Source organism: Dermacentor albipictus, chromosome 1 (genome assembly GCF_038994185.2).
Source record: "Dermacentor albipictus isolate Rhodes 1998 colony chromosome 1, USDA_Dalb.pri_finalv2, whole genome shotgun sequence".
Taxonomy (NCBI): domain Eukaryota; kingdom Metazoa; phylum Arthropoda; class Arachnida; order Ixodida; family Ixodidae; genus Dermacentor; species Dermacentor albipictus.
The window spans coordinates 67327190-67348063 of NC_091821.1; the positions used below are offsets into that span (position 1 = coordinate 67327190).

The window sequence follows — 20874 nt, forward strand, 5'->3', positions numbered from 1 at the left end:
CCCCGTACCACCCGTCACCCCATGGTCACCACCACTGACATGGCATGTCTCCGAAGGAACCATCCTTTTATTTAGAAACAGCCATTTAGAAATATTACCTAATGTATTCGTAGGAGAGATAGAGAGAAGGGAGGAAGGAAAGGCAGGGAGGTTAACCACACTGAGTTCAGTTTGCTACCCTACGAGCGGGGAGGGGGAGGGAAAGAAAGAGTGAAAGCAGACATGAGTCGATATCGCACTCTCACATGCACTAAGCTAGGTGCAGCATGTCTACAGTCGGGCACTGAAGGCTATCGCCTTCAGGTACTGAAGAAGCGCTTGAATGGCTTTCTAGGTTGATGAACTGTGAGGCCAGGCTCACAAGAACTTTGCTTCTGTAAATGGCCTATCGTCCAGTCTATTCACGGCACACTGGAGTCTGACGTTGATTAGCGAAGCGAGAACAGCAGCACAGAAGATGATTGGTGGTCCCTTTACACTTGCACTTAGCGCACATCGGCAAGTCCGCCATTCCAATGCGATAGTTGTTGGAGTTAGTGAAGGCTACCCCTACCCACAGTCGACAGTGTTGTGTCACGTCGTGGGAGGTTTGCAGGTAATCTCAGTTTCAGTGATGGGTAGAGGCCGTATAATCGACAGTCAGAGTCCTGCGGTGCATGCCAATAACTCAATGTGATGGTACTCGCGAGATTGCGAAGCACTCTTGCAATGCCACAGCTGCCACAGTGGGCGTTTGGGATATCCTCTTAAGTGTTTAGTAGGTTTAATTATTTACGTTCTACTTTTACAGCCATAGCTGTTATGGGCTCACTCTGCTTCTCATTTTGATGCCCGCCGGTGTCCACCGCGGTATGGTATGGTATGAACTTTATTTAGGTCATAAGGGATCAGTCTGGGACTGACGCGGGCCGCTCCCACGTCGGGACAGAGAGGCCGAGCCCCTCCGCCGTCACACGGTGTCAGATGAAGATATTCGTCTTACATCAAGAGTTGCGCTTTGATTATATTTTCATCTTTTTAAGAAATCCCAATTTATACTAAGGAATCCATCGATGAAAAAAAAGCGCAATTGAAAGAAAATATTTCGTTGTGTTGCTTCTTAAAACCTATTAAAGTCGTCCTTCGTAAGTTTAGGGAGAAGCTGAACCTTACTAGCAAGATGCCGATTTGTGCCAACTTTGTGCACGAAAATAAAAAAAGCAAGCTTCTTTTTTTTTCTTAAACTAAATTGCTCGCAATTCTTCAAGTACAAAAGACTATGTAAACTGACAAAATTTTGAGGCACTATTCGTTAGGGAAAATTGATTTGCTAAGAATCTACAATGTCCACGCGACTGTTCCAGATGTTATATAGGGTGTCCAGCTAACGTATAGCCAAGCTCTTAAAGATAAGATATAGAATATACGAGGATGCAACCATTTGGTATTCTACCAGCAGTGACGTACCGCACCAGGAGGATTATTTTTTTTTTATAATGGAACCATCGATAATTAAATGGGCATAAGTAAAGAACTTTTTAATTACTGAATCGGGGGTGCGAACTTCAACAAAAAAAAGTAATAACTGTGTTTTGAACCACCTTATTCAGTTCTTTTCAGTTGGCTGTGCCTCGCGTAAGTAATTTTCCCGCGCTATAAGGAAAACGCGCGAAATATGAAACTAGCCGCACGATTACGAGTGGGCGTGCCGCGAGACCAGCGGTCCCAGGCGTTGCTCCGAAGAATTAACTCTGCTCGATGCCTGTGGCCACGTGAAGGTGGCGAGGCATCGGTGGCGCCAATGCAGTTCGCAGCGACATCGAGGCGGAGGAGGACTATGGCATTGGGCTGATTAAATTCTTCCGTGCCTGGGATCGCTGTTGTCGCGGCACGCGGACTCGTGATCATGCGGCTGTTTTCATATTTCGCGCGTTTTTCCTTATATCGCGTTAAATATAATTACGTGAGACATAGCCCACTGAAAACAATTGAATCAGGTGGTTTAAAACACAGTTTTTACTTTTTTTATCGAAGTTTACGTCCTCAATTCAGTAATTAAAAAGTTCGCTAATTATTCTCATCTAATTATCGATAGTCCAATTATGAAAATAAAAACCCTCGTGGTGCGGTATGTCACTGCTGCCAGAATACCATTGGTTGCGTCCTCGTAGATTATATATTTTATGATATTTTATGTTTAAGAGCTTGGCTAATATTAGCTGGCGCACCCTGTATAAAGTTCAAGGATTGAGCGGTTCCGATGATCGGACGTCGAACTCCGTGGACTGGCTACACATTAAAGAGCCCCAGATGGTCAAAATTAATCCGGAGCCCCCTCCTATACGGCGTCCCTCATAATCCGATCGTGGTTTTGGCATGCAATACTTCAAAATTTAGTTAATATGTTTAGGTCCAACACTAATAAGGTGAACGCGAGTGCGATAGCTTGCTACCGGCACGTGGTGCATTGTTCTTTCCACCACGATTGACTACGCATACACGGTGCCAACGTTACTGCTTGCGCCATCGTGGCCATGTCAAATACAAAGTAACTCAGCAATCTGCGTATTGGTGGCGTGGCCAAACTGGATATTAATGTCCCTACCCTTTCTTTTCTTTCTTTTTCTTTTATATGTGTGTGTTCGCTGCTTTTAGGTGTACTAAGTATGTCTGGTCTCGAGCTCAAGGCCAAGATCATTTATTTATTTATTTATTTATTTATTTATTTATTTATTTATTTATTTATTTATTTATTTATTTATTGGTACATAGTGCAGTCAAACATTTGGCTATAACAGCAGTAGTAAAATAACACTGAATTTCACAAATACATTACAACTATTAAATAGCTGTAAGACATTCATTTAAAGGGCATTGGCGTACAAACCCCGGGCAGCGCATTCCAGCAGTGAATGGTACGAGGGAAAAAAACTGTACAAAAACAAGTCTGAACGAGAACTGTACGGAAGGATATTTAGAGCATGATATCGACGAGTATGTGAGAATGCTGAAAATGAAATATAATCCTTAGAAGAAAAACACGGTGAATTTCCATAATTGTGCAGGACTTGAAACAATCAAACTAGCGGCGTTTCTTGAGTATGGTTAAGTTCAGATTGCAAAGGTTGGAAGAGGGTGAAAAATACCTATCATAACGACGACAGGTAAACATAACAGCTTTTTTCTGTATTGATTCCAACAATTTGACGTCTTCTTTACGATGGTGATTCCATGTGATAGAGGCGTACTCCAATATTGGACGTATTAGAGCTATATAGGTTAGCAGTCTAGTGTGTTTTGTGTGGATCGGAGCGTGCGCTGCAAATATCCGAGGCGTCGAACAGCTTTTTAGCATATTAGTTCAATGTGCCAAGACCCAGACATATCGTGCGAAAAAAGAACTCCAAAATTTTTATATTGGTTAACTCTGTTTAAGGTTTGGTTGTTAAAGGAGTATGCAAAACGGTATATAGAACGGCGCCTTGAAAATGATAAAAGGACAGTTTTGCTGAAGTTGATGGTCATCTGCCACTACTTTCACCAGCTGCAAAACCTTTCGCAACACGTGTTAAGAGCGACGTGATCAGATGGACATTTGATGACACGGTATATGACACAATCATCGGCATATAAGCGGGTTTTTGAGGAAATAATAGAAGGGAGATCATTTATATAAAGTAAGAACAGGAGAGGGCCGAGCACGGAGCCTTGTGGTACACCTGAGGATACATCTTCTGTCGGGCATTTACTAGAGTTAAAAAGTACATTGTGACCGTTTGAAGAGAAAGCTAGATAACCAGTTTACAACATTAGGACTATTTAAAATACTTTGAAGTTTATGCAAGAGCTTGGTGTGAAAGACTGCGCTGAGGTCTTTTATAAAACCATGTTGAGAAGCCGACAGGATGTTGTTGGACTCAAGACACTCGGTTATATGTTTATACATGATAGGCTCCAGTAACTTGCCACATTGGGACGCTAATGAAATTGGTCTATAATTTGTTAAAGTGTGCGTATCGCCAGATTTGTATAATGGGAAAATCTTAACAACCTTCGATGAATTTGGGACTACACAAGTGGGCAAGAATTTTTTTAAAGAAAATGCTAAGGAACTTGCAAGTCCATAAGGAGTAACGCAAAAGAAATGAATTTCAAAAGTCATCAGGGCCTGTGTTCTTTTTGGAATCACGATTTAGAATAAGATTCAAAACACCTTCCTTGCTCACTTCGATGTCATCTATGGAAGTATCTGCAACGCGATCAAAAGGGGGAACCTCAAAATTATCTGCAGTAAACGTTGATTTGAAATAACTGTTAAACGTTTTTGAAATTTCAAGTGGATCACTAATATTTTGGCCATTAAATGTACATGAATTGGACTAAAAACCTGGACGTAAAATGGAAAACCAAAATTTATGCGGGTTAGTTTTAAGTAAATTCGGCAAGGTGTGTATGTAGTAAAAAATCCCGGGCAGCCACCGTTTCAACTCGAAGTCACGCTTTGAGTGAAATTTTCGCAAATTATTACGATCATTACTTCTCTTCGCACGTCGAAATCTGGCGACACGGAGAGATAGATGCAGAATTTCGCGAGTTATCCAGGACAATTTAGTTTTTGTCTTTCTTGTTTTACGAAGTACGAAGCGCTCAATACAGGTCTCAACAGTATCATCAAATAAAGTAAGTAAGCCATTTACACCAGACGCAACGTTAGGTTATTCAAAAGTAGAAAACGAATGAGCTAAGCAGTCATCGATGGAGGCATCATCAGCCTGGGCAAAATGATGAAATGTGGAGTAAATAAAGCTTCTTTTAGGAAAGTTTATATGAACAGAAACATATACTGCTTTATGATCCGATATACCCTCGATAATTTCACACGTGTAGCCAGTTTCAGACAAATGCTCACTGAGGAAAACCAAATCTAACAAAGACGTGCCTCTAGTATTGCTATCGACAATTTGCTTTAGATTGCAGGATAACGATAAGTTTACGAGTTCCCTACATATGGAAGGTTCATCCCTCACAGAAACTGTGAGGGATGACCACCTAATTCCTGGCAAGTTGAAATCACCAAGTATTATTAAATTGGAGGAACGGGGACCCTGTTCGCGAATGATAGTGCTTGAAATGTGCAATTGACTAAGTGGCGACCCACGAGGACTGTAAACAGCGCCAATGTATACCGAGTCATTTCCCAAGTACACTTTACACCATACCGATTCTATGTCAGCGGGTCTTTCAATAACATAAAAGTGAAAGTCAGAGCGAATAAATATAGCTACACCTCCTCCTCAACCCTTGGTACGGTCAGATCTAAGAACGGTAAAACCTGGTCGTGTTATTTCGACATCGCATATATCATCACTTAGCCAAGTTTCACTTACACCAACAAATTGGGGAGAGTATGATGAAATTAAAGAAATAAATTCGGGATGCTTATTTGCTAGGCTTCTTGCATTAACATTTAAAAAGTTTAACATTAACATTTAAAAAGCATGGACAATGTGGCCGTCACCGAGCACTCGTAGTGATGCTACGCGACAAACCATTCCATTTGCGAGATACTTCGACAAGCGAATTAGTATCGTTATCCCAGTTGTACCGGACATTATCGATAAAAGCATGGTCAAATCTTAAACGTACAGCGTGACCGTTTGAGCGGAAAGAGGCTGTAGCGTCCTAAATAAATCTTTTTTTCCGGATAGAACGAACATGAGCCGAGAAGTCTTCACTTATCCGGAAATCATACTCGGTCAACTTAGATTTGTTTAGCAAGATGCGGGCTTTATCACGATAATGAAAAAGTTTTACAACATGTGCATGGCATATCTTTGCCCTTTCATCGGCCGAACTGCGCCAAAAGCATATAGTGACATCTGTACCCTAGTAAGGCTATTGTATCACTCGAAACGAAAGGCGTCAATTTATCAGCGCACTTACGATGAGCCATTTGCTACACAATCTGACGCATAAAAATATACAATAAGTGCAGCAAGTAAGCTTAAATAAACGTGTCACGGTTCGCCGCTGCCAACAGGCGCGGCGAGATGGGAGCTGAAGTATTGCGTAGGCACGGGCAGTGGCCTCGTCGCTGTTTCCGACCACGACTCGGGAGCGAATTCAAGCGGAAAATTGTTGTTTACTGCGTTGTTCTTATGGTCGGCAGAGCCTTCCCACGCCACGTGCTGTACTTGCGCTAGAACAGCAGAAATACCTACTCGGCTGCGCTAGAGCTCAAATTGTGTTGCTACAAGAAAGGGAAGGCAACTTTATTTACTTCGTATAGTTGTATGTCTGAGCTACGCTCCATATCAACGCTACAGCGTTAAGGAGTCCGCGTCCCGCGTCGGCGTCTATCGGCCGACATCGGACGTCGCATCGGCAAAAGATTTTCGAACCACATATACCCAGGTCATTCATGCGACGCAAAAAATTCACTGCACTAATTGAATTTCTCAAGCTAAAATACGTGGAAAAATCGTACACTACGACTTGCGCACAACCTACAGACATGACAGCTCTCGGATTGTAATTTGAATACACAAGAAAACATAATTATGTTACGCGAAAACTCAAACAAACCCCTTTTCCAGCGTTTCGACAATGTACAGACCGGAGACGGCGTCTGCCATTTGCGCACGCCGGCACGTAAATATCTCAAGTCCACGGAGCGGCGGCCCCGCTTCCTTAAAACACTTCAATATGGCGCTTGCCTCCGCCGCATCGCGGCCCATGCAAGAGGCCGTGTTTCGACCAGAAAGGCCGCCTTCGTGCATAGCGTTCGCCGCGAGCGTTTCCAGTAGGGTGTACTAGTCACTCTAGTTTCCCGGTATACATCAGGGTTACATACGCTGCAGTTGCCGGGAAGCGTGAAAATCGGTCGGGGATCTTTGAATGATATCGCGTTCCATTCTTAAAGGCAAAGCTTTAACGTTCTCCATTTTTTTTAATTCGCCGCAATCAGTATGAAACTCACAAACACAGCACCGTGCTCAGCCTAGTTTGCTTTCATAAGCGTTACCCGCCGTTGTGGTTTAGGGGCAGTGACATTTTGCGTTTGAGTACAAAGTTGTTGGCGCGACTCCCTACCAAGACACTGTTTATCTTTTATTTTTATTTTATTTATTTATACATACTGTAGCCTCAATGAGGCTATTGCTGGAGTGGGATGAACAATAAACGTACAAACATTTATAAACAAGCTTGCGTCAATTCTTTCAGTGGTAGTGAACAGATGTTGCCCGGTAATGAATTCCAGACTTCAATTGTTGATGGAAAAAAGCTGTATTTAAAGGAATCAGTGCGGGCACAAAAGGTTGAAGTATTTAGAGCATGGTGACTTCTTGTAGATGAGGGTTTGCAAGAAGTTAAATAGTTATCTAGAGAGCAGAGACGAGGAGAATTGATTAACGTGTGAAGGAATTTCAGGCATTCAAGTTTGCGACGCTCTGCAAGAGGAGTGAGACCGAATAGGGGAAGAGAGTTAGACGGTGAAAAGTCCTTGTCATTCTAGTTTTTTGACGTCACAGTGTCTGTATGCATTCCATACAACGCAGCTTTATTCGAGGATGGGCGAATGAGAGTTTTATATGTTAGTTTAGTTTCTTGAGGAGCGAGACACAGCGTACGATGTAAGTAACCTAGTCTTTTAAGGCCCTTGTTACAGGTGACATTAATGTGTTTCAACCATGATAAATCGTGTGTTAATAGAATACCTAAATATTTGAATTCAAACATTATATTTAAAGTAATATTATTGAAGGCATAGGCAAAGAAGGAAGGGCATGAGCATCATGTAAAAGACATGGGGACAGTTTTGGAAAAGTTTATATTCATTTGCCATGCTTTCGGCCAGTTACAGAACTCAGCGAAATAATTCTTAAGGACAACATGATCGGTTGGAGATATAATTGTATGATATAAAACGCAATCGTCTCCAAAAAGGTGTATTTTAACTGAGGTGTATAGGGGGAGGTCATAAATATAAAGCAGGAATAAAAGAGGACCCAGTACTGAGCCTTGAGGAACTCCCTGATGAAAACATGCATCAAGGGTTAGTAGAGTTGAAACGTACATCTTGTGAGTGCTGGAAAAGAAAGTCCGATATCCAGCCAACCAATAATGCATTTTTAGTATATCTAATAGCTTGTGCATAAGTTTAGGGTGTAAGAGAGTGTCGAGGGCGTTTTCAAAGTTTATAAATATAGCACCAATCTGGTCGCCTATGTCTAAAGAGCTGCTGATGTGAACGAATTCTGTCAGTTGCGTTATAGTGATCAGGCCACGTCTAAAACCACGCTGGAAAGTGCACAAGATTTTGTTTGTTTCAGGAAATTCCATAATATGTTTAAAGATATGTTAGAGTAATTTACATGAATGGATTTTAAGGAGATGGGCCTATAGTTAGATAATAATTAAACGTTACTTGACAGATCTTTTAAAGATAATTGTTAGATCTCTGCTGCACCAAAGAGAATATCGAACGAGAACAGTCGGGATTCGCTCCATTAACTTGATGACATTTGAGGTTAGGGGTATTGGCCGGTGGGACTTGAGGTGTCTTGCAGGGCACCCGGGCTTTAAAACTGGTATCACCACGGACGATTTCTATTCAGCAGGAATTACGCCTGTTCTCCATACTTCATTATATTCGTCCAATATACCATCACGAAAACTCTTATCAATGTTTTGCAATGCTTGATACGTCACACCGTCTTTACCTGGAGCAGTGCGACATTTGGAGAGGCTGAGTGCGTGTCGATGCTCCTCAAGAGCGATGTCTACCTCTGTCCATCTGGCAGGCTGGACTATAGGAAGAGGTCACGGTACTCTTACTTGTCAGAGGAGGAAGTCGTCATTTGTGGTGTCACAGGATATAGGAGAGACTAAAAGGTCTGCAAATGTCTCCGCTAGAACTTTTGGTGACTGGCAAGTCGCTATGCACAATGCAGCCGTAGAATAGTTGCAGACTTTGGGAGTGCAGAGAGACTTCAGTATGCGCCATACACTACCAAAACCACTTCCACTATGCAGCGAACTACACAAGGCTGCCGAGCTCTTGCAACGAAGCTGTTTTGTATGCCGCCGTATGGCTGCATCAATGCGATTATACGTAGTCCAGCCGGTGCGTCCTTTAGAGCGCTGTGCCCGCCTATAAGCGTGGCGTCGACAGGCGCAGAGCCGCAAAAGCTTTCGATTGGGGTTTAATTTGCCGATACTCCGTCGTCGTTGTACTGTAGCTTCTCGTAAACACTCACTAATCAGTTTGAACAGGCTGGCTTGAGATTGTGCCTCTGAGATCAGCTGACGGAACTCGTCTCGGTTTGGTCACTGTATGCACGGCAGTCTGGCGGCCCGCAGTATGTGTCGGTGTTAACCAAATGGGTAGATGATCTGAGCCCCACGGGTCAACTTCGCATGACCAGGCTAAGCACACATCTCTCGTTGATATCGCAAGGTCTATAGTGAAATGCTCCTTTCCTCTACCTATAAATGTAGGTGAACCATCATTCAGTATTTGCAGATCATTCTTGATAATGATCTCGTTAATCTCTGCCCCATGATTAGCTTGTGGATGGCTACACCATCGCGGATGGCGGGCATTAAAATATCCGCATAACACAAACAATCAACAACGCCGAGACAGTAAGCCCTCAACAAGTGAGGTATCTGAAGAACGTGTAGGCCTGTTGTGCATGCTTGCTACAGTCTTAAGTCACACCACTGAGGCTCGCAGTAACAGCTGCACACTCAAACTCATCGTCACACATGTCGTCTGTGCTAAGAACCGTCAAATCCAAGTCACCACGTACACTGATGCTTTTGGAGTATTGCACGCATGCGCCGCGTCCACACACTGGAAAGAGCCACAGGCTGGTTGCACGCATTGAGTGTTACTGTGGACACAAACTAAGCCTGGCAGTTGATATTCATCTTTCCTCACGTTAGTTTCCTGAAACTCTATTACATCTGGTGGAGTCTTCATAGCGATGAGTCGAAGGACTAGATCAGCGTACCGCGGTCGCATCGACCTGACAGTCCATTGTAGCACAAAGGGGCGACGCTGCTGACAACTGTTAAAATTGTTTCGGTAAAACGTCTAGTGAGGGTCGCCGAGGCATGGAACGAGGGCCTCCAAAACTTGCTCTGCTGCTGACGCTGTTAGTGTCTAACGACCGGCGATTACAGATCCCATGATGTTGACAAGCATCTTCATAAGATTGACAAGTTGCACATCATAGTTGGCTGAGGCCGGTTTAGGTACTGTGTTTGCAGTGTTTTCCGCCGTGGTCACACTCTTTGTAGAGACTTATTCCGACGATTTCGATGGCTGCGCTGGGCACCATGAGTTTGAGAGGTAGAACGTCCACCCCCGTACTTTTCGATGCGTTGTCTTTGTCATGCTTTGAACGCGCTGCTTTTCCAGTTGCTGGAGTAGCACTACGGCGACGCCAGCTTTCATCTCCTGCTGCCTTCCTTTTGGCTTTCTCTTGCAGTACTTTGAAGATCCTAGCCTTCGAACGTTAATCATTCTGCATGGTGGTGTGCAAACAATCATGCTCTTAAAAAGTCGTTTTTGATATACAAGTCGACATCAGATAGGACAGCAGCTGCTATATACGCACCCTGTGGTATCTAAGGCCATGTGGCGATTGGGGGTCCGAAGACGTGGAATGTATTTGACTCGTAGAGGTGTAAGGGAACGAGGGGCTGGACCCGACATCCTGGACATTTTACAAACAAGTTTATATTACATATTTACAAGAACATTCAAAGTAGCACAGAAAGATTTCATGAAGAAGTTGTAGCAGCCGATCACTCTCGCCGTCCGTCACTCTTTTATCCCCTGCGGGGTCATTTTTCAGTCTCCTCTCCCAATCAGGCGTCAGGAGACCAATGACCTCAGGTCCCACCAATCCGGAGGTTTGTTGCCTTTTCCCTCCGAAGTGAGCTTTGTTGGAAACACACGCACATCACTGGGCACAAACAGGAAATGGGGTAATCATACACTGACTCCGTCTCCGGCGTGGACGTGCCAATTTGGGAGGCTGACAGGTGAAAGACTGTCCAAACCTTGCTGACTGATTGTCCTTGCTGATTGTCCAAACCTCTGCTGACCTAGGTACCAAAGTGGCGGCCATACAACATCCCATTTGAGAACGACCTTGACGAGGCCGTCGGCGAGTTTCCCAGAATCGCGTTATCCGCGACCGGAGGTTGTCGCGGGGTGAACGACCGATCACAACAGCCCTGTGTGGACACCACAGATTTCAGACAAACCAAGCAAAGTTTGCACCATCTTATCATCTGTTGTGTCAACGGCAACGACATTTTTCCAGTGGTTCACACGAACCTCTTGGATTAATCCAGAGGCAAGTTCGAAGAAGAAATCATTAAGTTTCTGTCGGGATATAGCATTCAGGCTTACCATCGCGTCGACGGGCATGGAAGATATTGTCGTAGTCATGATGCTGCTGTATATGATAGTCGCTTCGCTTGAGGACGATGCTGGAGACGTCCGCATTGGACGGCGGTGCTTGGCAAGTATGAAAGCATTCGAATCTTCTGATCTTGAGTCAGAAAGCCCAGAATCAGCAGTGTCTGATCCTACTGAAGAACTGAGCCGCTTTCGAGCCGCGGGCGGTTTGTGCTAGCCGCCAGACAAGTCCAAGACCATCTCTTCCATGGAAAGCTTCGCGGGGAGGATCTCCCAGCAGAGTACGAGTCCTCGGGGTTCACCACAACCGTCGTTGCCTGTTACTGATTCACGAAAAGCACATAAACAGAGAAAAACTGCAGCACCAGAAGAAACCACCAGCCGAGCACGAAAAAAGAGCAAAGATCGAGAACCATACAATGTGGTGCACGCGATAAGCGCGTGCACCACATTGTAGGGGTGTGCGAATAGTGATTTGCGAGACCAAATCGAATACGAATCGAATGATGCACGCAGAGAATCGGATGGAATCGAATAACGAATAGTTATCGAATAATGAATAGCCGTTAACCCAATTAATGTAAAACGATGTTCACATCCCAGTATGCTCTTCAAGTTTGGACGTTTCTGTCATTGCATAGAAGCGCTGTTTATTAAAAGCACAAATGGAGCATTAGGAGAGAACAAGTAATTTCTTCGCATGCACAAGGCTCTTCAGAGTGTGCGAATTACTGATGTACAACCTGTAAAGAATGGCTGCCTAAATAGCGTAGCGTGCGCCACAAAGCAAGTTCTCATGTTGTATGTCTATGCTACGCCCGCGTGGGTGACAATGCACGGTACTTTTGCTCCAACCTCATGTTTAATTGGGCGCAGTTGACGTTTCGAAATATTCGAAAAGTATTCGAAAGAAATATTCGTATTTACAAATAGTGACTATTAAATTGGAAGACCGAATCGCATCGGACACTATTCAATTCGATATTCGAAAGTTTAGAATATTCGCACACCCCTACCTCGTTGGGGTGGTAACGGTATAGCGTTACAGCATAAGCGCTACGAATGTTTCACGTTCGCTTTGGAACATTTTAGCTCAATATTCCCGCCCAATTTTACATCTCATACCAGCGTCATCTGTCAACGGCTTGCACGAGTTAAGAATAATGAGTTGACTACCTTTCGTTTTGAGAAACCGAAGTTAGCGTGTTCTGTAAATGGTAGGCAAACAGAGAAAAACAAAAGTAGAGAAAATGCAGATTGGTTGCTTCATACGGAGCTGGGCTCGAATTCACAAATGGATTGGATTGGAGTGAACTTTATGCCTGCAGTTGGGCGCTCGCGCGCCCCGACGAGCGCCTACGTCATCTACGAAGTTACTCGGCGCGGGTCTCCGCTCGCCGTTGCCGGCTCGCTGGGTCCCTGCCTTTCGAGTGCCTCGAAGACCTGCTGGACGGCCCAGAGCTGTTCGTCTCGGTCGTAGCTCTTCGCGGCTGCCTCGAGCCACGGTGGGAGCGTTCTTGATTTTACAAAGAGCTTTTACGCGAGAATTGTTCGTAAGGAATAATTTTATCCAATCCTGATGCAGGACATATCATTAGGGAAGACCGCTGGCCAACAGGAAAGATCCCTCACTAAAGAAAATCTCTGAGAATTCGGCCCCTGTTCTTTGGTGTAGGCCACTTGGACATAGTCTACCAGAACGATATATCCTTTGTACAAAGGCAGGCGCGAGCGAGTCAGCCTTGAAACGTTAAAGCTACCATATCCACCTGTTACGACTCGAATTCTGCAAGCATCATTGAGTGCAAGCATGTGTATTTACCCCAGCTTGGGCGTTCAAGACTGCGCTCTCTCACTTTGCCAATTGTACAGTATGCAACAAGGTTGACGGCGCGAACTGCACTGGTGCTGCAGTGCATATATATATATATATATATATATATATATATATATATATATATATATATATATATATGTGTGTGTGTGTGTGTGTGTGTGTGTGTGTGTGTGTGTGTGTGTGTGTGTGTGTGTGTGTGTGTTATTTGATTAATTGCAGAGGACGTGCTCGCACACTCATACTTTTTTTTTTTTCTGGGCAGCGGTGCTCCGACGGGTGAAAGTGCCGGAACTCTCAGGCTAACACTTCCAGCACCGTAGCACCCTCTTAGTGAAGTCCGCACGTTACTTGTGCGGGGGAACAACGCCAGCCAAAGGAGGCGCTACCCAACGCCTAGACCGGCAGCGGAGGGTTATTGTAAAGCGCGCAAGCGGGCAAGCTAATGCGTAATTTCCGAGGTATCATTTCCGGGAGCAATGCAGCTGCTTTGGGCTCAAGCTATCGCCACTAACCGCAGCTCTACCAAAAGCATTCCGTGGACGGGTCAGACGCCCAAACAAGCGCGCGAGTGTTTGTCTTCGAGGACGGCGTCCAGCGAGTTGCTGTCCGTGCAGCGCAATTATCTATAATGACCACGGCCCTGTGTAGCTCCGAACAGTGCCACTTTGGATCCCCGTTGAGTGTACACAGATCGCGCTCCAGTTCTGCACGTATACAATGGGGCGAGGGTAACGTCTGCTAGATAAGTTTGCAACTATCATGGTGCAAATTCATCGAGCGTATCACAGCAAAAGCATAACCAGATATCTAGAAAAACATTCCATCTTAACTAACTTTCAGCATGGGTTCAGAAGAGGGTTTTCGACTGTCACACAGCTGGTCACTGTAGTTGATTACTTTGCATCAACCCTTGACAAGAACGGAGAAATAGAGGTAATTTTCCTTCACTCCCGCAAGATAAATTAATTCTAAAACTTGAAAACTTAGGAATCCCTCAGATGTTTATCTCTTCAGATGTATATTTATCTAACCGGAAACAATTCGTTGAGATAAATGGCGAAAAATCGGGTAGCCTTCCGGTCACGTCTCTGGTGTTCCCCAGGGCAGTGTCCGCGATCCTCTTATTTTTGATCTATACATTAATGATATTGTTAACACGGTTGAAGGTAGTGTACAAATTCGATTATTTGCCGATGATTGTGTACTCTTTAAATATATTGTTTCTATCCATGACCAAACTAGTTAATGTTGTAGTTTAAATAATATTCTTGCATGGCGCAGATGCTGGGGAATGACACTAAATAAATATAGAAGCGTGCTACTGCGAATGACACATGAGAAATCACCTCTGCTTTATACCTATAAGTTAGATTCATCACCTCTTCATCAAGTCCCTAGTTTTAAATACCTAGGAGTGACCCTTAACGATACACTATCATGGAACGATCACATACCTAACACTTGCGCTTCAGCGTTCATAAAGCTATGACGTTTGAGACACAAACTTAAGAAAGCCCTTTCTAATGGTAAATATTATGCTACCTCTCCCTAATTAGACCAAAGCATGAATATGCATGCATAGTTTGGGATCCTTACAGAAAAACTAATATCAATGGTCCTGAGAGAATTCAGAGAAAAGCGGTCAGATTTATATTCAACAAATTTTGAAGACCTGATTCCCCCACCGAACTTATGGAAATTAACAACATGAAACCACTCGAGCTTAGAATAAAGAAACAGAGACTTGAATTCCTTAAACTACTTCACACTAACAATTTATCCCTTGATCCATCTGAATATTTATAGCAATTATCAAATACACTACACGCCACCGCAGACATGATGCAGTAACCCCTTACTTTCTAAGAACGAAAAATATTGCGCTACGTCCGTCCACGTCCTGTCCTTCCTTAATATCGTCTGTGTAAAACTGAGCGCAATATAACCATGAACGTTCACCAACTAGCCCCCTTCATTGCTTTACTAAACGAAATATATGTTTTCTTTTTTTCCTCGGACTATAACCGAATGGAATTGTATAATTGAATCCATCCACATCCCGATCTTGTATTTTTATGGTTTTGTTTGTTTTGTCAATCATATTTTTATTGTATGTACCATATGTCGCCCTCCCTGCTTGGACCACGTGTCATAAATAAATAAAATAAGCACTTGGCGGGCCCTTCTAGGGGAAGTTCATATAAGATTCGGAAGATATGCGAAACTGTGACATGTATGGAACTTTCACTCTTAGTCTTCAGATCAGATTCCTTGTAAAATGTTTTACTCTATCGCTTGCATATTCAATATATTTTATGAATACTTAACCCCTTGTAATCGATATCACTGTCTCGTCTCTCGCCATATCCACTAAACCATCAATCCTCCTTCGCCAACATCGTGGGGATCAACTGCCAACTTTAGCTTTCCGCTTTATGAGCATCTGTCCTGGTTAACCTCCCTGCCTTTCATTTATCATTTCATCTCTCTTAGCATCTGTGATATAACTTCCAAGCTCACAGCGCGACTGTGCACCGCCACCCGTTGCCCCTGCCTATCAACCAAGCAACAGAGCCCTCGAGCTAGGGATCGCTCATCGTCTCAACATCACAATCTTCGAGAGCGCTCACCCAGTGAACGTGCCGCATCGCCGCAAGCGGACGTTTGCGCGAACAAGCGATAGGCCTTGCCCGTCGATGCTTTTTTTCTCGCTGCATCCTTCCTTCATCCGTTCCCTCCTCCTCTCTCCCCCCCAGGGAGGAGGCCAGCGAGCGAGCAACAAGTGCCTCGCCCCGAAGCGCACGTGCTTTCCTCCTTTCGGAGCCGGCAGCGGCCGTCCAACCACCACCGGCGCCTCCGCGCGCGCTTGTTGGGGCGGGGGAGAGAATGAAAACAACGCGAGGTCAACCAACCAAAGGACTCAACAAAAATACAGCACAGAAGAGAAACGCTAAAAAGTGCTCCAGAGCAGTCCCGCTGGTGGCAGGTCATAATCGTTATATAAAGGACGAGGAAGAGGATGGAGGCGGCAACGAAGCCACTCGGGGCCGGACCTTCAATAGGCGACAGCGAGGAGAAGCAAGAACGGGCTTGTCGGAGAAAAAAAGCGGGAGTAGGTCGGCGAGCGCTAAACAGCTAAAACAGTCGTGTCTTGGTACATCGAAGGAAGTGACGTAGACCGCATGAGAGGGTAAGAAAGAGGGGCTCTGTAGGTCTTCTGAAGCCTCGGTCGTGGCCGCTGCCGGCGCGTAGTAGATTTCTCTCCCCCGCTTCTCCCCCAACATCGCGTCCAATGAATCCTGCGTCGCTCGGCCTATCCCCACATGCTCGCTCTCTCGCCCTCTCCACTGAGGACTCTCCGGCAAGCGGCGGGCGGCGGCTGCGGAGTTGTTGGCACTTGTGCAAAAACAGACGCGAGCTTGCACCGCATGACGCCAAGATAGAGGAGCGCTGGCGTGCGTGCAGTAAAACAAAAGCCTCGTTAACCCCGCCTCCCCCGTCGCACCCCTACTGGAGAGTGGAAAAGGCACAAAGAGAAAATAGGTAGCGAATCAGCGGTCTTCATGTCACAAGAGGGCACCGGAGTCGGCGTCAGAGGGGACAAACCGAGTTCCCGCGAAGGCGCTTCGCTTCTGCCATCAGGCCATCGTGCGTCGTCGAGCGAAGGCATGCTGCAGTCCGGCGACATGGATAAGGAGGATCACACGGGATATCGCACCGAAGGTGAGCGGTCGCCGGTCTGCCGAATATTCTTTCTCGAGCTATTTGCCGACTCTCTGTGTCTATTACCGCCCGGTGCCCAGCTTGTCTGGGCCCACGCGTCTGGCAAGGAAACCCCTCGCGACCTCATCTGCGGTGACTATTCATAGACGACGCCGTCGACGACAGCTATGACGACGTTCTGCCGACGTACAACTTGGAAGCTGTCCCATGACATTTTTTTTTTTTTTTAAATATGTAGCAGCTATACGCCACCGGTTGGCCCCAGTGTGCTCCTGCTTCCCGCAGAAAGATTAGAAGAAAAGCAATAAAAGCGCACCTTTTGCACTTGTCAGGGGTGAGGCGTTCGGGTGCATGCACTTGTGCTGCCGTCTGCTCCTTGCACTTGTTGCACTGTTATTGAGCGTCTGTGCAGTCTGGATCGCATCGCGCCGCGTCATATTGGGCGACCACCAGCGCGCTTGTGCCCTTTCATGTGACCACTGTACCGTCGTGCAACGGAAAAACGTACGGTGTCACTTGTAATTTAGTTTCACAGGGAGACATACTGCAACAAGCATCGTGCTGGTAGAACATGTTAGCGACGATAACGGCCAGTTTTCGCGCGACAGATGCGAAAGCGGCAAATGTGTGGCTACCCGGTTTCCCTTCCTACATGCTGCTCTTTCGCCATATAGCACGAAACACGCTGTTGTGTCGACGCGGTAGATACGAACGGCACACGCCGGCACGCTCGATTTCGCCGTCTTTAAGGAGGCCTCCTAGCGCCGAAATCTAGCGTGCCGGCGACGAAGGAACCCGTCGAACTAGCCAGGGAAATATATATATATATATATATATATATATATATATATATATATATATATATATATATATATATATATATATATATATATATATCATAAGCGAAGGTTGTGAGATCGTTCCCCACCTGCGGCAAGTTGTTTCTTCATCCACTTTCATCCCCATTAATTTATTGTTTCTTTATTTCATTTATTAACCACAAGTAATTCACCCTATGTTGTCCTTGGTGTCAGTGTTTATTGGCTTCTTATGATATACGAAAATGGGCAGTCTTCTGCGATTCAAGGCCGACCTTGCAATGTGTGCAGTCGTTTCTTCGACATGGAACTCACGATCAGCTCACGTGCGAAATCGTGGAACTCGTCTTAAGACAAAAAGGCCATGATATCTCATTTCAGTGGATACCAAGTCATTGCGGTATCATAGGAAATGATGACGCCGATAAGGCAGCACGGACGTCAAACCAAGAAGACCGCTGCGTCCCCATTCCTCTCTCAAGGACCGACGCCGCGAGACAACTTGGCATTCTAGCACGCACGATCTCCTTAGCAGAGTGGAATACCGCACATACAAGACTACACAGACTAAACCCGTCACTTCAACTCAGACCTCCAGCCGGCCTGCAGCGACGTGAAGCGTCTCTTCTGTGTCGGTTGGGGCTTGGAGTTGCCTTCACAAATGCCTACTCAGCACTAATTGGAACGGCTGATAGTCCTGCATGTGAGGTTTGCGGATGCGAGGAGAACATTGACCACTTATTGTGCCATTGTCCTCAATTTCAAGAACAAAGACAATCGTTATGCAACACATTGAGGAAATTAGATGATCGTCCTCTGAGTGAACAGACATTACTGGTGCACCGTCCCCACCGATCATCGGCTCAGAAGGCAGTGAAGGCACTTTTGTGCTTTCTCAGAACTTCCGGTTTGTGCGAGCGGCTTTAACTCAAGTACTGACCGTACACGTATCTACACCTTCTCTCTTCCTTCTCTCTCTCTTCTGCTTCTTCCTTCTTCCAGCGTAGGGCAGCAAACCAGACTCCTGACTAGTTAACATCCCTGCCTTCCTATGTTCCTCTCTCTCTCTCTCTTCTTATGATATGACTAATAAAAATCGGGCCTCTTGGTTCACCCCCTTTCTTCCCGTTTATTAATATATATATATATATATATATATATATATATATATATATATATATATATATATATATATATATATATATATATATATATATATATGTCGCACTGAGGACCCACCTCCGCAGGCTACGTGCGTGCTGTCGGGAGGGTGGCCTATGCGTGGGACCTAACGTGCGGGCGAGACGCGGCGTCGCGCGATTAGACAGTTTTAGTATAGCGTACGCTATTCCATTGCGGACGCTAAAAAATAGCGGGTCGTCACTGCGCATGCGCCGTACGCTATACGAAATAGCGGGCATAGCGGGCGTACGCAACGCAAACGAGATAGCGTTAGCGTTTTTGCGGGGTTTGCAGAGTTTGCGGGAAACATGGCGGCGATCCCGGCTGCCCGCTTCGAATCGAATTTGGCGTTGCTTTTGTAAAATGCACTTCGTTCGTAGCAAATGACTGTGTAAGCGGCTTTCGCTTAGTCTCAGGCCGCTTCGACACCAGAGTATTATGGATAACTTCGTGGTGTTTTCGAGATCGCTTCTCATTTCCAACGAGCCGAAGCCTAACGAAAGAAACGTTTGAGATGGTAGCGCCACCTATCGCTACAGGCGCGAAATAGCCGCAACGACGGAATATGGCCTCAGAGATCCGAAGATATGGTCGGCCAACTAAAATTGTGGAAAACGTGCGCCGCTTAGCGTACGCTATTTTATAGCGTATAGCGTACGCTATAGTTGCGTACGCTAAACTAAAACTGTCTATTGTCGTCTGCTAGAACTTGTTTACACGGCCGTCCGCCCCACTGAAACTTGCGACGAAGGCGCGCTCTGCTCGCCAAACATCTTCCTTCCCCCCACCCTCTCTGTGAATCATACTTTCTACCCTTGCTCGTCTTTTACGGTTTCTCCCATGTGCTCAGCGCACTTGTACGTACATACATGCCGCTTTCTGTCAGTTCGCTTCTTCGTCTCCGTCTTCTTGGTCTTGCGGTTGTCCTTTCTTCTCGCCGCTTGTCCGTACTTGTGTGCATGTCGCCTTGCAGACGACGTTCCGACGCTGCCGAGGGTGACGCTGCAGCGATCAATGCGTCTTTTTCTCGCAGCGCTCTGTCTCCCTTCGTAACGCCTTGCTTCTCTTCTGCTTCCTTTTAGCTTTCCTGTAACGTGTATCGGGGATGAAGAATTCGCCTGCGGCAGCCCAAAAATTTTCCTTGAGCGAGAGAGGTCGGGCATTAGAGATCAGCATCCGTTACATGTATCCGTTATAAGACATATATCTGTTAACGAGCGTCTGCTCACGTCGAAAGCGTGGCTTGGAAAAAGTGCGCGAACTTAAATAGTGCGTCAGTCCTACTTGGATTGCTGTAATTCTCAGTTGCAAAGTATATAAAGCTGTATGATGGCGTAGCCACATTTCTCGAGAGGCAGTGAATGGTTGTGCGGGAACGCAGCCGCACGCTTATGCACGGAAGGCACATAGACGAGCGCGCGCGGTGCCTTGGACCGAGTAGTGTTGGTGGGATTTTTTTGCGTTCTTAGCACTGCAGTGTGTCATTAGGCCACTTATACGGAAGATTAATCCGTTCCGAATACATGAGCTGCAGTTCAGCGTGCATCTGAAGAGAATTGTGAACGCTATATTAAAAAAGCAACGCCTCATTCTTAAACGCTGTGCATCTTCCTCTAACTTCTCCCAGGCGCATTAGTAACATAGCATAAGAATGAATGAATGAATAAAACTTTATGTTAAACGGCTGTTCGTCCGTGCCGTCCGAGGTCTGGACATTTCAGGCGGCGCAGCATTATTTCGGTGAAACAGAAATATGCTCGTTCTTTCTTTTTTTTTTTTCGTGGGAGTGTCAAAAATCATGGACAAAAATGTCCGGGAATTTCTTTTCGCGTGACGTGTGTTTCTTGAGTTCTTTTGCAATGTATAAGACGAAGTTAGTGAAGGTAGCAGTCATG

General features: G+C 45.4%; 1 protein-coding gene across 2 annotated transcripts in view; it reads left to right on the forward strand.

Annotated features, from left to right (window-relative positions):
- The first annotated feature begins 16598 nt into the window (after positions 1 to 16598).
- Positions 16599 to 20874, forward strand: part of LOC135906702 (stomatin-like) — an 88285-nt gene continuing 84009 nt past the window's right edge. Inside the window, exon 1 of one of the 2 annotated variants that reach the window (XM_065438250.2) lies at positions 16599 to 16979. In XM_065438250.2, the coding sequence (XP_065294322.1) occupies positions 16820 to 16979 (160 nt within the window). In that variant the 5' untranslated portion in view covers positions 16599 to 16819. The remainder of the gene's footprint in view (positions 16980 to 20874) is intronic. The other variant, XM_065438251.1, reaches the window with a different exon arrangement.